At 39.5% G+C, this 20,173-nt stretch overlaps 1 protein-coding gene across 1 annotated transcript; it reads right to left on the bottom strand.

The window, feature by feature from the left end:
- Nucleotides 1-6,740: 6,740 nt before the first annotated feature.
- On the bottom strand, nucleotides 6,741-19,444 carry LOC132106338 (gastrula zinc finger protein XlCGF8.2DB-like). Its single transcript, XM_059511958.1, has 2 exons — nucleotides 18,883-19,444; nucleotides 6,741-7,810 (listed from the first exon to the last, which is right to left on the bottom strand). Exons 1-2 carry the CDS (start codon nucleotides 19,121-19,123, stop codon nucleotides 6,972-6,974), a joined length of 1,080 nt encoding a protein of 359 aa, XP_059367941.1. The 5' UTR covers nucleotides 19,124-19,444; the 3' UTR covers nucleotides 6,741-6,971.
- Nucleotides 19,445-20,173: the final 729 nt, after the last annotated feature.

The raw sequence follows: 20,173 nt of genomic DNA on the forward strand, positions 1-20,173 counted from the left end.
CCTTCCCACCGGTCGCGATGCTACCGCAGGTCATCGATCGGGTCAGGAAGAGCAGATGTGCTATGCTGCTAGTAGCCCCACTCTGGACGACCCAACCTTGGTTCTCCGAGCTGATGCAGCTGTCCAGTACAGCCCCATGGCCAATACCGCTGCGGAAAGATCTCCTCACGCAGCTGAAGGGCGCGCTCTGGCATCCCCACCCCGAACTTTGGGCCCTTCATGTATGGCCCCTCAACGGGTACCCGGGAACCTCCCTGAGGGAGTGTTAAAGACCATTACGGAAGCCAGAGCGCCCTCAACCAGGCGCCTTTACGCGCAGAAATGGTCAGTGTTCTCCACCTGGTGCGGGACACGGAACCTAGACCCTCACTTATGTGACGTGACGGAGATACTCTCCTTCCTACAGGAGCGTTTAGATGCGGGCAGATCCCTGTCTACGCTCAAAGTGTATGTGGCAGCCATTGCAGCTTCTCATGCTCCGGTGGCCGGCCTATCACTGGGAAAAAACGAACTGGTCATTCGTTTCCTTAAGGGAGCTCGTCGGATGAACCCTCCCCGACCCCCTTCAATCCCTTCCTGGGACCTGTCTACGGTCCTAGAGGCCTTAAAGGGCCCCCCTTTTGAACCGCTTCAGTCTGTCGATATGAAGCTTCTTTCGTTCAAAACCGCTTTTCTACTGGCTCTGGCCTCAGTCAAGCGAGTGGGGGATTTACATGCGCTATCTGTAAGCGCTGACTGTCTCGAGTTTGGGCCTAATGACTCCAGAGTCATTCTCAGACCAAGACACGGCTATGTCCCCAAGGTGCTCTCAACACCGTTCAGAGCACAGGTCATCTCGCTGTCAGCCCTTTCCTCGCAAAGCGACGAAAGCAACGCGAGCTTCATCTGCCCCGTCAGGGCTCTCAAAACCTATATTGCGCGCTCCGCCTCATTCAGGAGGTCGGACCAGCTCTTCATATGCTTTGGTGGGCACACCCGAGGTCTCGCCACCACGAAGCAGAGCCTATCGCGATGGATAGTAGACACTATCTCGCTGGCTTACAAATCTAAAGGCCTTCACTGCCCGTTCGGCATCAGAGCCCATTCCACCCGAGGTATGGCCTCGTCATGGGCGTGGTCCTGCGGGATACCACTGGATGATATCTGTGCGGCGGCAGGCTGGGCCTCTCCGTCCACATTTATTAGATTCTATAATCTGCAAGTCCCTGCCCTGCAGGCCAGGGTACTTTCTATATAGACGTGCTAAGCCTTATCACGTCCCCCTTTTTTCGTTCCCTATATAAAGCTCACTAAGGTTGGCTGTTGGGACTGGGATTTCTCCTGCTATAGAGCCCCGGGCTCTCGCCTCGGGCTGTGACAGGTCGAAGTTCCCGAGCACGCACGGCGTTTTACATTGTGTTCCCATAGCGTAAGCTAGCTTACGCAGTACGAGAGTACTCTCGAAAGGGAACGTACTCGGTTACTAACGTAACCTCGGTTCCCTGAGATGAGGGAACGAGTACTGCGTAACCTGCCGTGCTATGTGCTCGGACCGGGTGATCGCTTCAGTCGATTTAAAACCTGATCCCTATGGCGAAGCGGTGGCTTATATAGTTCCAGCCACGCCTCTCCGCCGCCTCACCATAGGTTGCTGCAGTTGCCACAGCACAGCCAATAAGCGCGCGAGCCGCTTCGCTTAGGTCTGCTGTGCTGCAGCACTGCGTTTTACATTATTTAAAAATTAAGGATAATTTTTGGCTTCATATTCTCGAGAAAAGGGGACCTTTTCCCATAGCGTAAGCTAGCTTACGCAGTACTCGTTCCCTCATCTCAGGGAACCGAGGTTACGTTAGTAACCGAGTACGTTCTGTGCCACTGCAAATCACTAACCCGGCTCTGTACTCTACCCCACTGATCTTTACCCAGTTAGTAGAGAAGATGTCTTTTGCTACAGCGGGCAGGGCTTGGGCAAACATTTCACCATTTTCCTCATTGTCCACATCAAAATAGGATCAAAGCCATATTTTTTCAGAGTTTAACTTTGGAGGCAGATTTTGGAGGACAAAATAGAGAGCACCAACCTGAGAACCCCACGTTTTGAACCCAGTGGGTTAGCAGTCTCAAAGTCATCATAGTAAAGCTGAATTTGTAAATAAGTCTGTGTTTGAGAACAATGGATGTGACTTCAAATAACTTCCATCGCAAAAGTCTTTGATACACATGATTTTGCAAGTAGTTCAATCACAATATAAGAATTGCGGCAGATACATTTAATTATTTCCAAAAGTGGAATGTAAACAAAAGTGTCTTTCAATTGGACCTGATCGTAAGTACCTGTATTTTTATTTCACCTTGTATAAAATCAAACTCATAATTTTTTTTCCACTGGCTCCACAATCTCTTGTTGAAATGCTACATTCTTTTAGTTTCAGTATTAAAACTTAAAAATGGGTTTTCAAAATTCTCAAAACCCTTTCCCAATATAAATCTTACAGGGTTATCTTTTGGCACAGTGGACAGTATTTCATGCTTAACTTGGGTGTGCAGTCATCCAGCAAGTTCTTCCAAATCACTAATAATTGATGAAACTACACTATTTGCCATACCACTACCATGGAGTTTTACAATAATTGTAGAACAGATTTATTTTGTCTTTTCTGTGATACTTTCACCAGATCTATTGTTGTCAAAATCCCCAGCATCAGGACTCTGCACAACACTTGATCCTGCAACTTCTGTACTATTTTGTAAACTGTGAAAATCAGCCTGAAATGACTCTGAGGTTTCTGCATCACCACTTTGACAATAACCCTTATCATGCACACTAACTAAATTATTTTTTTAAACCTGAAAATTTTGGCAACTGATGCCTACAATGATCTTGTGCACAAACTAACTTAAACTTGGTTCCTGGATAGAAAATTTGGCTGATTCGCAAAGGAGTTATTAGGCCCAGGCTGGTAGCATGCACTGCTTGAACATATTCATATGAGGAGCTCTTTTCCAAAACGGGATAAATCCATTTCAGTAGTTTTCAGGAAAATTACATTTTTTACCTAGACCCACACATTTTGTGAATATTCAATTTATCCTGTTAAAATGTTTTTTTTTGGCTCAGTCTGAACATGTTGAACAATGATTATTAAATCAAACAACAATTTTGTTGATGATAAATTCAAAGTTAATTTTTTTTTTTTCCAAAACGCTATAAATCCATCAATTTTTGGAAAAAAAATTATGGATGGTCGTTTAAAAAACAAACAAACAAGAGAACGTGCAACATATAATCAGGTACACATAGCATAGATTCATATAAATTAAATAAGTGCAAATGCATGAAATAAATAAAAGCAAAATTAAATAAATAGTAAAATAAAATAAATAGTAAAATAAAATAAATATTTCCAGTGACATGTTCTAATATTGTCCACCACATAAAACAAATAATTTAAAAATAACACACATACAAATACCAGTCCTTAAATACACCAATGTTAAAAATACATTCAAATCATTTAGTAATATATTAAATATAATGCTGTAAACATAGAGGGCCCAATCTGCTTGTATTATTAAAGGTTAAAAATAACAAATTAAATTAAATATAAATGCAGTTTTTGTTATAATAATTATTTAATGACATAAGTAAAAATATAATAAATATGTAATATAGTGCTCAGCTAAATCTCCTCTGTAGCTATTTTTTCTATTCAGTTAACATGCTATGGTCATTAAATGGCTTTCCTGAGGTAAATGTAACGTTATGTGACATAATTGTTCTCCTGCTGTTATATTGGCGCGAGGGGGAAACCTACAAAACGGTATTATACTAGTCAATTCTGAAACGAAAGTTGTACTCACCAAACACCTTTATGAAGGTCGCCTTGCAAACGGGACCTTTCTCCGGATGTCTGTTGCACAAGAGACTGTACTTAACAGATACGTTCCGGTCTTTTTGTTTGTTAATGTCCTGGACTTTCGGACGCTTCCTTGTCACTTGCGTGATGTCCAGGAGATGAAGTATGGCCTGGTCCTGGTCAACCTTGTTTGGTTTTTCATAAAAATAGTTGAAATTTACCATCAGATCGTCCGGCGACAGCCTCTCGGCCTGACAGAAACCTTTGGCGGCAGCTTTGTGTTGACATCCCACTGTTGGTATTAACGCGCCACCCGAGTGACGAACCTTCTTTTTTTGTTGTTTTTTGTGATTTTCTTTGTCCAGTCTGCGTTTTTTACCCCCAGGTGTAGGTCTCACTGGCTCATCAAGGCCATCAAAAGTGTTACTACAGTTTAAAGCACTCATTTTGAGGAATGAATGAACATAAACAAAGTAACAAACCTCTGTTCAGATCCCGTTTAGGCTAAAAATAGGTTCGCCGCTTATCTCGTTTTGGAAAGAAACTGCATCTTGCAGTACATTTTAAACAAGGAAATATAGCGATTTGTCATGAAACGTTGATGGAGCAGTTAATAGGTTCAGTACACAGCAAAATGACATGACAAACAATTTTTTTTTAAAAATGGCGTTTATCCCGTTTTGGAAAAGAGCTCTTCATATGTTATTCAAAAGTTTTGCCCGCAACTCACGAACTCTTGAAGACTCACCTGTTGTGGTAACATCAGTGTTGTAGACATTTCAAAATATTCTAACTGACCCTCTGATGTCACATGGACTACTTTGATGATGTTTTTCTTACCTTTCTGGACATGGACAGTAGACCGTACACACAGCTTCAATGGAGGGACTGAGAGCTCTCGGACTAAATCTAAAATATCTTAAACTAAGATGAAGACTGTTTTTTTATAATTATACAGACAGTTCTATGTTATTGTAGCAAATTAGCTCAAATATAGATTAGATCTTAGAATTAACTGTAGAAGAATCAATATTACCAATATTTGATCTGTCTGTCCACCAAGCAGACAATATAATCATTTCAGGTTATTTTCCTGGCCAAGGAAGAATAGCTTTCCTACTTTAGACGGTACTAGCAATAGTTTGTCATGTTGCAAGGATCAACATTCAGTGACTTCGAACTGTGAGCAGAGATAATCAATTGTGAATATGAGGGATTTAATCAATGAAATTATAGCTAACATACAACTAAACAAAGCAAAACATATATATACTGAATAAAGAAAAGTAAGTAAAGAGAGGGAGAAGAACAAAGAATGGCAGTATTTCATATCAATTAACCACAACCCAATGAGAATCATCAAAGAATCAAAAATCACTTTAAAAGGGGGCTCGAACTTCAACATGCATCTAAATAGTTGTCTTTGTTGCTGAATAAAAGCCCTGATGCAGTAGACGAGGTTCTTGATGATTTCTGCAGGGGTGAGCTGGAGATTTTCCTCTGGTTCTTCTGAAGATAGTTAAAGTCCACAGAGAGTTCACAAAGTAACATTAAGTTAAAACTGCCAGGAGGTAAAACTAAAGAAGAGTCTTGGTAGTGTCCATATCAAGAAGAAGGGTTTTTGAGCAACAATTAGTCTCGAGTTAGGGGCGTTTGATAGTTCCCAGCTGCACTCAAATTTTGGGTGGAGTGGCCAATCAGAGGCAGGAATTTTGAGTGGGAGAAACCTTCTTTGTCTCCATTTAGGGCATATTTGCATTTTTTTATGCTGGTCTGGAGAGTTGGTGCAGTTTTACTTCAAAGCATAGTAAAAATTGTATGATGCTTTTCACGATCACATAGTGTACATCATTGTTTGAGAAATAAAAAGATCATTTTGATACCAAGATAGAAACCTCTAGAAGATATTAAAGCAGAGAAACACTCATAAACATGAATATAGGCGTTTAGAGTCTAACTAATACAAATAAAGAATTGTAAATAGGTTAATAGAGAAACATACAACACATGCATATACCAGATACATTTATAATGGCTTAATTATTGCCAAAATAAAGAAAATATCTTTGTGTGTGTGATTTGTATTGAAATTGTGAGAAATTTTTCTGTTCAAAAACAACAACGCTTGTCAGCTTCTGCAGTAAAACGTGAATTCACGATGCCTCGGAAGTGGACAATATATGTTATTCAAGCCATCTCTTCTATTTTCATAATTTGGTATATTTATAATCCATTGCTAATCAGCATAGCTTTTTTTTAACATAATAGAAGATCTCTTGTGCCTTATTTTGTTACAAGCCATAGCAGATCCCAAAAGGAAGCATTTGACTGGTGTTGTGGAGTAAAAAAGGTAATGCTAGAAACATCATTACAATGGAAGTTTTAGGCATTTTAATTTAAGCATGTTTAGCTTAGCTAGCTAATGATAGAGCAAGTGTAATTACTGCATTCACACGCTCCACGAATGCTCTCATTTCCCGAGCTGTGAAAACAACATGGACACTCGTTACTACAAAGATTTGTATCACAGCTTTCCGACTTGCGTTCACGTGCATTTTCTCAGTCGGGAAATAATTTTTCACAGAGGAGCTGGATTTTTTATTCATCACTTTGTATCTATGAAAAATTCCTAAAACAATTCTAGACAATATTTATTAAAAATACTTTTAGCAAGCAGTCTGAAGGCCATAACATGTAAATGATTTCAGTTTGACCCTCTAACAAGGGACTGGTGGTTGGGAATTGTAAACTAAATACACTGTATGGAGAGACTTATTACATTTACTGTAAGACTTAAATTGGAAAAATGTGTACTGGGATAAAAGGATTGAGTACACACACCACCGAGGATAAATGTAACGCTTTACTCCAGAGAATGTATGGAAATTGTATTGTCTTGACCTTTTGTTACTTGTTCTGTTCTCTTAAAGAAAAAAAAAATCATCTAATGTTAATACAGATTACAAAACCATGACTTTCACATTATCATAGTTTGCTATATGAAGTCATGTATTCAGTAGAGCTTGGTTTAAGGACACATTAAATGTTATCGCGTTGCATCTACCCTTTTAATAGAATAATTGTTAACAAACGTGATTATAGTTATCAAACTAATTGTGATTATCAGTTTAACCATTATCGTGTAGCCCTAAGCTGAAGTAAAAGTGTTTTCACACTCAAAGCACATTTATTCTTTTTTTTCACACCAGTATGTATTTTCTGATGTTTGTTCAAACTTTGTAGTAATGTAAAACTCTTTCCACACAGATTACATGAATGTGGCTTCTCATTTGTATGAACTTCCATGTGTTTCTTCAGATCTGAAGCCCACGGAAATGTTTTGCCACACTGAACACAGGTGTGCCGCTTGTGAATGTTCATGTGTAGCTTAAGTTTGGCTGATTGTGTGAAACTCATCCCGCACTCAAAACAAGTGTTCGGTTCCTCTGTAGTGTGGATACTCTCGTGTGCTTTCAGATGTGACGACTGACTGAATCTCTTGTCACAGTGTGAACACTTGAAGTGCTCTCTCACAACAGTGTGTATTTTCTGATGTTTTTTCATATTTTGTAGTTGTGAAAAACTCTTTCCACACATATGACACAAATATGGCTTCTCCTTTTTATGAGCTCTCAGGTGTTTCTTCAGGACTGTAGCCCACAAAAATGTTTTTCCGCACTGATCACATAGAAATATTTTCTTTTCAGTGTGGATGTTCATGTGTTTCTTAAGGTAAGGTAAGTGTGTGAAACTCTTCCCGCACTGATCACAAGTGAACGGTTTCTCTCCAGTGTGAACTCTCATGTGTCGCTCGAGAAAACATTTGAATGCGAAACTCTTTCCACACTGAGTGCAGGTGAAAGATTCCTTGGCTCTTTTCTTTAAATCTTTCTGAATGGGTTTTTCTCCACTTTTGGCATGATTTTCCTCCTCAGATTCACTCAAATCTTCTTTCCCATTATCTTCAATCAACTCTGAAACACAAATGAAAACAGTACATTTTCATTAAACTTCTTAAAAAAAGTGAAAAGACGTAAGAAATTAAAAGGGCTTAAAAACACCTGATATTACAGCAGAAAGTAGACAATTGCAATACAAAAATTTAATAATTTTGATGCCATTTTATAAATTATACGTCCCTGAAACTTTCCATGAATGACATACACTGATCTTCAAATAGGCACAAATCATAAGTTTCTAGGGAGAACTATTAAATATGCTTGATCAATAACATTAACCCTTTATCAGTCACACTAAGAAATAAATATGCAAAAAAATATTTTTTGATAAAATGGTGTTCCTTAGTCCACATTTAGCAACTTTTCAGTGTTTTTTTTAATGACCCAATCAGGAAGCAGATACACAGGTCAACCAGCCAGTTGACTTGCCCATTTAGGGTAATTCTCAGCATTAAGTAACTAGTATTAGGCATTCATGGATTTTTTTCTTGTGTGCATCTGAAGTTGATTTTTTTTTTTCATGTAAAAACATTGCAGACAGTAGAATATGTTAACAATATCCATCCATCCATCCATCCATCATCTTCCGCTTATCCGGGGCCGGGTCGCGGGGGCAGCAGTCTAAGCAGAGAACCCCAGACTTCCCTCTCCCTAGACACTTCCTCCAGCTCTTCTGGGGGGACACCGAGGCGTTCCCAGGCCAGCCGGGAGACATAGTCTCTCCAGCGTGTCCTAGGTCTTCCCCGGGGTCTCCTCCCAGTGGGACGCACCCGGAACACCTTCCGGGGAAGGCGTCCAGGAGGCATCCGGAACAGATGCCCGAGCCACCTCAGCTGACCCCTCTCGATGTGGAGGAGCAGCGGCTCTACTCTGAGCTCCTCCCGGGTGACTGAGCTTCTCATCGCCCAGCAACCCTGCGGAGAAAGCTCATTTCGGCCGCCTGTATCCGGGATCTTGTCCTTTCGGTCATGACCCAAAGCTCATGACCATAGGTGAGAGTAGGAACGTAGATTGACCGGTAAATCGAGAGCTTCGCCTTGTGGCTCAGCTCTTTCTTCACCACGACAGACCGGTACATCGACCGCATTACTGCAGAAGCTGCACCGATCCGTCTGTCAATCTCCCGTTCCATCCTTCCCTCACTCGTGAACAAGACCCCAAGATACTTAAACTCCTCCACTTGAGGCAGGAACTCTCCACCAACCTGAAGTGGGCAAGCCACCCTTTTCCGACTGAGGACCATGGCCTCGGATTTGGAGGTGCTGATTCTCATCCCAGCCGCTTCACACTTGGCTGCAAACCGTCCCAGTGCATGCTGAAGGTCCTGGCTTGATGAGGCCAACACGACAACATCATCCGCAAAGAGCAGAGACGAAATCGTGTTATCACCAAACCTGACCCCCTCCGGCCCCTGGCTGCGCCTAGAAATTCTGTCCATAAAAATCATGAACAGAACCAGCGACAAAGGGCAGCCCTGCGGGAGTCCAACACGCACCGGGAACAAGTCTGACTTACTGCTGGCAATACGAACCAAGCTCCTGCTCCGGTCGTACAGGGACCGGATAGCCCTTAGCAAAGGGCCCCGAACCCCATACTCCCGGAGCACCCTCCACAGGCCGCCGCGAGGGACAGTCGAATGCCTTCTCAAAATCCACAAAGCACATGTGGACTGGTTGGGCAAACTCCCATGAACCCTCCAGCACCCTGTAGCGGGTATAGAGCTGGTCCAGTGTTCCACGGCCTGGACGAAAACCACACTGTTCCTCCTGAATCCGAGGTTCTACTATCGGCCGGATTCTCCTCTCCAGTACCCTGGCATAGACTTTCCCAGGGAGGCTGAGAAGTGTGATCCCCCTGTAGTTGGAACACACCCTCCGGTCCCCCTTCTTAAAAAGAGGGACCCCCTGGGATGGCAGCTGTTAACAATATCATCAATTTATTTTAAAAACATGTTCTTATTATAACACATAAAATAAAACATTGTAAAGTGCAACAGTAAACATAATGGAATTCAAGAAATGTAACAAATACAAAGCTAAATAAATAATTATGATAGATATGATTTACAAATATAATTTGTAAAATCATAAATTATAAAGGGTGATTAGTCAATGTAGTAATAATATCAAGTAAGGGTGGGTGTGTGTGTGTGTGTGTGTGTGCGCGTGCGTGCATAGGTCTCATCCTTGGCGTACTCTTAACTCATCTTTGGTGATATGCAACAAAGCACTGTTTTTTGTTGTTCAAACAAAGGAACAACTTCCCATCTCCACATTTGGAACATCGCCAACGCGACACTCCAATTTTGCACAAGTTGCACCTCCCTCTCTGAGTGCCAAATGTAGGCCAGTGTCCAACGCCAAGATCGGACTTCCTGGGTGGGGTGGAGAACTCGGGGGTTGGGGCGACGGACTTGTGGCTTGTGCTTTGCACCTGGGGGTCGGCCAACCCTGGCAGGTACCTTGTCAGCTCCCTTCAAAGTAGCTGCCACCGACAGACGGAACTTCTTCAAGGGCATCAGTTTCTGGTTGAGAATGCTGCAGTCCCTTTTGTAGATAAGCCATGCATTCACAATGCTCACATCGATGATGTACCCAAAAAATGGCAGGTACCAGCGCCGGGACTTCATTGGTGTTTTATAGAGGTGCACAAGCATATCGGAGAGATCAATGCCCCCCATGGCTTGATTGTATGCCAGGACGATGGATGGGCAAGGGACGTCGACCTTCTGTTGCGCCTCCTTTGTGTATCTCTTCACTGAAGACAGTGGCTCCACCCCATAAGCATTGCTCAGCAAGGTGACACACTTGTTGTCGAACCACTTTACTGCAACGACTCCCTCTGATGAACAGAAATCAACAACACCTCGGCCTCGCTTCACCATCTCCTTATCACTCATCAATGTTGCACCACCTGAAAGACATGGAAATTTGTTTTTGTGAGTACAGTATGTGTCACAATAACACTAATATAATTTCTATAACAAATGGAAGGCATGTGTACAGTATATATGCATCAGAAGAAAAACATTTATGTGCATGCATAGTTTGATTTGGTTGTGATTGTGTAACTAACATGATTAACATTTACTGAAAGTGCATTACCTGTGCGATTTACCCTGACAGTACCCACACTTCTCAATCCCAGGTTGGTGTGCAGTGTCTTCACCAAGTTCAAGCTGGTAAAGAAGTTGTCGTAGAACACCACAGTTGCCTCTGTGTACGATAGTGTTGCAGAGTATTGAGACAACCTTGGCTCCAAGGAGAAGGTCTTCCAAGCCCAGATGTGCATGCTCTTCCTCTTGAATGTTGAAAAATGTTGTGGACCCTTGGTACAATATGAAGTCATGGATGATGGAGTAGCTGCCCCGACAGAAGATCTTAAACCCCCACTTATCCGGCTTGTTCTGAATGTACTGCCTGAGTTTGCCAGCTCTGGTGCCCTTGTAAGCCACCATAACTTCGTCAACACTCTGCTTGTTGGTAGGTGGAATAAGGAGGCATTGTTCTCTGAACATGTCAAAAAGAGGACGTATCTTATGGAAGCGGTCAGGGCAGCCCTCCATCTGGAAATTATCATTGAAGTGGACATATCTTCAGAGCACTTTGAAGCGCTTCACTGACATGGTATCAGCCACTGGTGGGAAGCGTGACTCACAGGCCCAGTAATCTTCCAAAGAGGGAAATTCAAAAACTCCCATGTAGAGCAAAACTGACAAGAAAACCTCAATTTCAGCAGCTGTGGTGTTGATGGATGTCCCGATCTGTTGAACTGAGTACAGGTTTGTATGCTCAGTTATGTGCACAATCATCTGGTCAGTAAAGAGCTTCTTAAAATACTGAAACTGCGTCTGGACCAACTCTGGAAGCTCGAAGACCGGCTCGGGCAGAGTGAAGATTGGAATGTCCTTTTTGACCCATTTGGTCTTTTTGGTCTTTCTGGACTTTGCAGGTGGGGAGGGAGTTTGATTGAGGTCTGAATATACCTCAACAAACCTGTTTCTATTCCTCAATTTCTTTGAAGGGGGCGGTAAATCTATACTGCGTGGAGGGAAAAAATCTTCATTATCTCCATCGTCTGGATCACTGAGCTCTTCCACTTCTGAGTCAAATGGATCAGCGGGTAAAAGTGCAATAGTGCTAGAGGTAGATCTGGGGGGTCCATAAAATGTACGGCAGTCCATTATGTCTGAAAGAGATGGAACATAATAAACATTACTGTACAGTGTAAGGTCGCAAACTGTATCTTTGATCTATCCATAATAAATGCACAATTGTCATATTGATAAACTGTTCTCCCAACATACAGGCACATTGTTATTTATTTTAATTTGTTAAGAAAAAATGCATATGCTAATAAATACTGTGTACTATGTATGACAAATCGGATAACACAACCATGAAATTACATAACAAGAGACAGAAAATGTTGAAGTGTGACTGATAAGGTAAGTTTACTGTACTAAATAAAGCCAAAAATGTCACCAAGGAATCAATTACAGTCTCATTATCATGTTGTGTTTGTCAGATTATTGAACAGAAAATGTAATGTTTATACCAATCTAGACAGCTGTAGTTGTAGCTATTCAATGCATAACGTAGTGTTAGTCAATAAGCCTCAGCTACGATGGCTATTGCAGAAATAATGAGCAGGACTAATGGTTCATTTTGTAACATATAAAGAATAAACAGTATTAAATTTAGAATCTAAAGGTAAAACCACAGGCCGTATAAATAAGGGTAAAATACATATAGTCTAGCAAAGAAATAGGCCGTATGATCCTGCAGGGTGTATTATACTGAGTCACGATCGCGTTGCTGTGCTAATTTAGCTAACGTTAGCGTCCAGTTCAGTTTACCCTAAATGGGCAACTCAACCAAGCGGTCACACAACTTTTCTGAGGTAACAGAGAGATGCATCTTACCATCACGTTTCTTCCATTCAACAAAAATATAATCATTAGGAAGTCTAGAACATGAAATCCAACCAAAAAATATCTTACCTTAAATTTTAGCGTCACTGGCAGCCATTGTTTGAAGAGAGGTCACGACAACACATTTCCGGTTCAGATTCAGCTTGTCTCAGCAACAAATATTTTATTACAACATTGCCACCCAGTGGATATAATTGCCATTACACATTCTATTCAGTGAGAGGAAGAACAACAAACAGCTAAAAATGGGGTTTGGCGAGTTTTAATTACAGGAATTTGACCACGAAAAAAGGTCAACCGCACGGTTACAATGCACCTTAAAGGGTTAATACAAACTGTTACATCAAAGAGAGTGACCATACATTTGTGTTGTTTTTATTTATCGCTGTTTAATCTTATTATTGTGAGGTTTCATTAACTGTTTTATGCGGTGGCCAAGAAGTGCAAGACAAAATACAAAATAACAAATTACAAATGCAAATCTAAAAAAACTAAATAATTCCCACCAAGGCCATGTACTTACATCTGTGTCCATGATAATGAATGTCAAATTTGTGACTCCTATTAAAAAAACTTTCTGTTAGGGGCCATTTAGTTAAATATTATTAGTTCATGATGCTGATTAAAGATGTAATATAAACTAACCTACTATTTGAAACTATTTTTAGACGGTGGGCCGAGGGGAGATTTCTTGTTTTCAAACGATCTGTGGTGAGGGATAACCCAGTTTTTTATATGTAACCGCTACGCTTTTCAAACAAAGCAAATAAAAATTGTTGCCACTCACACACTTTGTCCATTACTATAATATTGTTAACTTTCTCCAGGCTATTTTCCCGGCGAATAGAGCAAGCAGCTACGTGCGGGGTCCAACCTGCATAACGTATTTATTGTTTTCATCCAATAGCGTGCGTGGAAAGTGTCGGTGTTGCGTTTGTGAACACTCGCGCGCTTTGCACACAGGATTTAAGATTGTACTATTAAGATAAGAACTATTTAACCAAATTTTGCTACATATTCAGTTTGACACAAAATGAGAATGTAGAGGTAATGCTATCCATTTGTACTGTTTTTATTTTATGTAACAACTTTTTAGGGCTGGGCGATATGGAGCAAAAAATAACAACTTTTTAGGGCTGGGCGATATGGAGCAAAAAATATCTCTCGATATATTTTGCTACATCTCGATATCTTTACTGAAAAAATAACCCCCCAAAAACTAGTGCAAAAACAAATATGCCAAATATTACATGTTTAGGGCCCTATAAAATGTTTATTTTTCTTCACCATATGTTTTATTGTTACCTAATTCTAGCATGTGTAATTATTTAAAATGCATAAAAAAAACTACTTAATTTGTAAAAAAAAAAAAGTCTTAAAATAGCCTTATGTGAAATGTTCTTCCCCTCTGAAATTCTGTGTATTTAAATTTTCCTGAAAATTAAGCAAACTTATATTTGGTAAACAAAGGATTTACTATAAAAAAATAGGATTTACTATTAAAAATAAAACATGGAAGAAATGTTGTGTGATTATTCCTTAAATTATGTTAGTTTCATTTTTAATAGTAATCCCATGCTAGTATCTTGCTGCGCTATTGGCTCAACTAATATAGTAGGCAGCCCCGTTTGCCTGCATATTTACAGATTGTCCATTATGATTTTGAGGAAAATGTGCCATAAATGGGAGTGGCAACACTTGACATATCGCTGAAAATAAAACAACCGTCTCAACTTTACAAATCAAGGTAATCCCTCCATGGGGATCATCCATTTTGAAAAGTAAAGCATGGATAAAGATACGGACCCTCGGCCCACCGTCTATTTCAAGTGTTAAATGTTATATTTTTTGAGAAATTTATCCTATGTAAAAAATGGTACGTCATTTTTAACAACATAAAATCAACATAAATATGCTGTGTACATTTTAAAATACCTGATGCATGCTTTTAAAACAAAAAAGCATGCGTACTGTATGGAACACCATTATAAGACTGTATGAAACACTGTTAAGCCTTATTTTCCACACACTGAGGAGGTACTTCTCCCCAGTTTTCTCAAAACTATTGGTCATAAAGACATCAATAAAAGTGTAGACTATATAATTTCACTGGCTGGTTGGTGCAATCTAAAATACTGCCAAACCGTGGACATAATGCCAGCACATTATTATTTCTTCTTTGGTACTCTAATAGTGGTTGCTTGTGGCAACACAGCACAACTTCCTGTGTTTGCATTCTGAGCATCGAAGAAGAATTTATTTGCGATTTGCAGCATTAAGCAAAGATAGCAGACATATCAGATTGGTACATGAGTTCAAGTACTCTCCGATGCCAGAATTTTGTTTGGTATTGGCAGAATTTCTTATACTAATTTCGGAACCACCTTACTTTATTTAGAAAAATTGTTCTTCATTCTAAATAGAGCTTGAAGTGAATTATTTGCATCTGTGACAAAAAGCTAAATATCATCTGCAGAGAGCATAATTTACTGGGTTGAGCCCCCCACAACTATCCAAGGGAAGCTGGTATTTTGTTGTACAGCCACAGCTTAGGGTTCCAAGACCAAACAAAAAAGTAAAAGGGAAAGAGGGCAACACATTAGTCTAAAGAATGGAGAAATAATGCTGTTAGTTTGCACAGCAGCCTCTGGATGTTTATACAACAACTTCACCCACTTTATAATGATCGGACAAATTTCAAAAGCTTCTAAGGCTGCGAACAAGTAAGGCCACTCAACACAATCGAAAGCCTTCTCGGTGTCAAGTGACACTGCAGCAATAGGAGAGCTATCATTCCTGACTGCCCGCATAATATCTAATATTATCAGAAGAATACCTATTTTTAGGGCTGAGCAATATATCTAACGATAGGATCATGCGCATCTAGTCAGTAAACCTGGTTCTGTAATTACCGCTAAATCGCCATCACCTGCTTTCAAATGGAGCGGCATTTAATAGACAGAGCCGTAGAATACTGACAAGCTACGCAATTTCGTGTTTGTTATTTACCCTTGAAATCTCTCCCATAAGCTTATAGGGACCTTCTTGATGCCCCAGTTAGTAGAGAAGAGGCTATGCAGGCATTTCTGAGTCTCCAGGGCGGTAAAGCACCGGGCCCGGATGGCATGAGTTCTGAATTATATAAGGAATTCCATTATGTCCTGCAGGATCCCCTTCTTGAGATGTTAAAATACTCTTTTGAAAAAGGATTGCTACCTGTGACGAGTGAGGCAGAGAGCCGTGGGAACAGAGCGAGGCCAGTGAAGTGATTGGGAAATAAGCGACACCGGCTCCCCTCACTGGTCTCGAGTCCCACGGAGGAGATCGGAAGGATACAAAAGAGGAGCAACGAAAGTGAAGGACAAGAGAGGAGCAGGCCTGGGCTTTATTTTGTGTTTTAGTTTTGTTTGTACACGGCAGTCATCCTCGAGGGGCTGTCGCACGGTTGTGTGTTTATTTTTATTATTAAAGCTTCGTTTGATTGTCCGCCAGTTCCTGCCTCCTCCTTCCCGTGATTATGAAGTATGAATTTAATCTGCCAAGACATAATTTCTTTAGGTACTTGCAGCTAAGGGACTTCATTGGAAAAAAGACCACTTTGTATACTGACAATTAATAATAATAATAATAATATTATATATATATATATATATATATATATATATATATATATATATATATATATATATATATATATATATACAGTACAGACCAAAAGTTTGGACACACCTTCTCATTCAAAGAGTTTTCTTTATTTTCATGACTATGAAAATTGTAGATTCACACTGAAGGCATCAAAACTATGAATTAACACATGTGGAATTATATACATAACAAAAAAGTGTGAAACAACTGAAAATATGTCTTATTCTAGGTTCTTCAAAGTAGCCACCTTTTACTTTGATTACTGCTTTGCACACTCTTGGCATTCTCTTGATGAGCTTCAAGAGGTAGTCACCTGAAATGGTCTTCCAACAGTCTTGAAGGAGTTCCCCGAGAGATGCTTACACTTGTTGGCCCTTTTGCCTTCTGTCTGTGGTCCAGCTCACCCCTAAACCATCTCGATTGGGTTCAGGTCCGGTGACTGTGGAGGCCAGGTCATCTGGCGCAGCACCCCATCACTCTCCTTCTTGGTCAAATAGCCCTTGATGCCTTCAGTGTGACTCTACAATTTTCATAGTCATGAAAATAAAGAAAACTCTTTGAATGAGAAGGTGTGTCCAAACTTTTGGTCTGTACTGTGTGTATATATATATATATATATATATATATATATATATATATATATATGTGTGTGTGTGTGTGTGTGTGTATATATATATATGTGTGTGTATATATATATATATGTGTGTGTGTGTGTGTGTGTGTGTATATATATATATGTGTGTGTATATATATATATATATATATATATATATATACACACACACACACACACACACAATATAATATATAAGTCCTAATTTGGATCCAACAGTTTTATCTAACTTTAGGCCCATCTGTAATATTTATTTTTTTTATCCAAAATTTTGGAGAAAGTGGTTTCTCACCAACTGCAGAGATTTTTGGATGACAAGATTTTTGATGCTTTCCAAAGGTTTTAGAAAGTTTCCCTCTACAGAGACACACTGTATTAATTCTTTCTTGTGTTAAACACAAAATAAGATATTTTGAAGAATGTGAGTAACCAAGCGAACATATTTTTTAATAGACCCTTTTCACATTTCTGAGTTTCTCTGCAGTGAAAGGCATCATAGATGGGTCAATCTATAGTGCTGAATGGGAGACGGCACTCTTTGTGAGATTTTAATTATATGAAACGTAAATACAAAAATTCTCTGCACCCATATCTTGAATTTTTTATCATTCTTAATGCATTTTAATAGACTGAATCATGCAGTGAAAGGACACACTCTAAAATGTGCTCATGCACTGTTGTTAACCCGCTTCATCACCATGTAGGCTAATGTATGTGGTACTCCATACGCGTTTTGTTTGATTTTTCCAAAATACTCAATATTGTCAAACTGCATGTTGTTAAAAAAACCAATAGAATATTAAATCGCAGACAATATACATTGCTCACCCCTACTAACTACAGAAACAACCTGTTAATGACACCATGTATGCTTTTCTCTCTCTCCTGTTCAAATAGGTAGATCTGTGAGTGTGTAAAACTCTACTTGGGAAAACAAAAATGAGCTCAGAGCGGAGTAACCCTTTAATGTTTAAGCATACAGTGATATTCAGGGAATTGTGTGCTTCTCATTTGATATCAACAGTCTGGACAGGACCTTTTTTCTATTCTAACATGTCAATGCCTCTGTGTATTAGGCTAAGGTTAAAAAAGAAATGATTGATTCAGTCACATTTGAATGTATTGTATGAGTCTGCTTGATTCTTGCTGCATCTAAATTGCGCGTAAGGGATCTTGATAAAGTTTTACTTGACTTGCCTTTGATTTTTATTATATAGGCATCTCAAGTTCCTCAAGTGTGTTTGTTGATGAACGGTTTAGTTTGACGCTGGATTTGCACATCGACTGATTCTGACAGATGGAGCAGTCCCAGTTATTAAAGATCATGATTCTGAACTTTACACAGTAAGTGAAAGTCACCAAACGTCTGTGTTTGGTTGGCAATCGCAGCAAGTTCTCGTCACTCTTTAGCCAAAAACTCATCACCAAGCACCAATGATTTGAACATATGGGTACAGTCATTTTAAAGTTTAAGAATTTTGTCAATATAGTGCATCTTAAAGAAAAAGTCTGTATGCAAAGCTTGCTGCAAAACTGTTACTGATTTACAGTGAAATGTACCGAACAAGCAAATATGGCTCTACTAAGACATCAACATGGTTCAAATATAAACACAGTCATTAACTTTAAATGTGGTTTCTGCTAGCGTGAAAACAAATTAAACACCAAAAGACAAAGATAAAGTGTAATAATGAAATCACAATAAAGTCACATTTCCATAAGAACTTTAGCTAAGGATTTAAGACGTTTTAATGACAGGTAAGATTTGAGAACACGTGGATGAACCACAGTCAGTAAAAAAAAGATCAGTGGCGTGTACAGACCTCAGGGATAACAATACTTTCTCTGGGGAAACTGGCATTTCAACAGCTGAAAAAAAGAAAATTAACCACCAACCTCCTCTTTCCTCTTCTTTTATTGTGCAGGTTTCTGGTTCGTGATTTATTTTCCAGGTTTCTGGCTCCTCTTCTTTTATTTTCCAGGTTTCTGGTTCCTCTTCTTTTATTTTCCAGGTTTCTGGTTCCTCTTCTTTTATTTTCCAGGTTTCTGGTTCCTCTTCTTTTATTCTCCAGGTTTCTGGTTCCTCTTCTTTTATTTCACTCGTGTTCTCCTCAATCTCCTCTTTAACAAACTCCATCTTCAGCTGATACTCCTCTCTATATATTTCTCCTGGCTTCAAAACCTGGTCACGACTGTGATGATGAGAATATCTCAGAGATTTACTGATCTGATTCAAAAACTGTATTTTTCTGTTTATTGAAACTATTTCTATCCGTTTGTATTAAAACAGCACCACAACAAAACAACAGAGAGCGCGTGAAACGAATCTTCTTCTTCTGAGGTCTAATGGTGTTTGACAAACACACGTGTGTTTTAGCGCCACACGCTGGACTGGAGAGAGAGGCGGGAAAATGACCCTCATGATAAATACTCTAGTAATTCATAGTAAATATAGTGTTTTTGAACCATACTTTATTTACTAAACATATATACACTAGAGTGAAGTGTGTATATTATGGTATTCACTACACTTTGAATGCTACAAATGCTACAGCATACTGTAATATTAACAATAGTGAAAAACTGTAATAAATACTGTAGTATACTTTAGTTTTTACTACAGTAAGCTGTTGTGTATTGTAGTATAAACTGTATTATCCTATAGTTGTAGGAAAAACTAAGGTAAGCAAATTTGTTTATATTACATTATATTATATTACCACAGCAACTATAGAATTACCAAAATGAATTAATTCAAATACTTTACTATAGTATGGTTCAAAAACACTTTAGTATTTACTATAAACTACTATAGTATTTTTCATGTGGGAACGCTGGGAAAATTACTACTGCATCTGTCTCATTTCCTCATACTCACAAAGCTTTATATAACTGATTGAACAATTGAGTTGTATATGATTTAAGATAGGACGTCACTTCCTGTTTGTTGTTGGCGGCTGTACTGCGTTTGAGCTCCGTCACTATATTCTTTTCATTGACTATTTTTAACTCAAAAATCAATTTTATACATCATCGTTTCCGTTTATATAACGTGTGAATATATCCTCTATTGTATTCTACAACAAAAACAATCAGAGCGCCTCGCTATCACTAGTTTTATTTTGATCTCCCGGGTCCGCTATTAGCTTTTAGCCCGTTAGCATCAGCGGCGTGGTTGCAGCTAACT

The sequence above is a fragment of the Carassius carassius genome, chromosome 26 (genome assembly GCF_963082965.1).
Source record: "Carassius carassius chromosome 26, fCarCar2.1, whole genome shotgun sequence".
NCBI lineage: Eukaryota > Metazoa > Chordata > Actinopteri > Cypriniformes > Cyprinidae > Carassius > Carassius carassius.

Coding starts and splice junctions, on each gene's coding strand:
- LOC132106338 (XM_059511958.1), bottom strand. CDS start 19,123: ATGGAGTTTGTTAAAGAGGAGATTGAGGAGAACACGAGTGAAATAAAA. Junction 7,811..18,882: donor AAAAGAAGAGGAAAGAGGAG/GTTGGTGGTTAA, acceptor TTTGTGTTTCAG/AGTTGATTGAAGATAATGGG.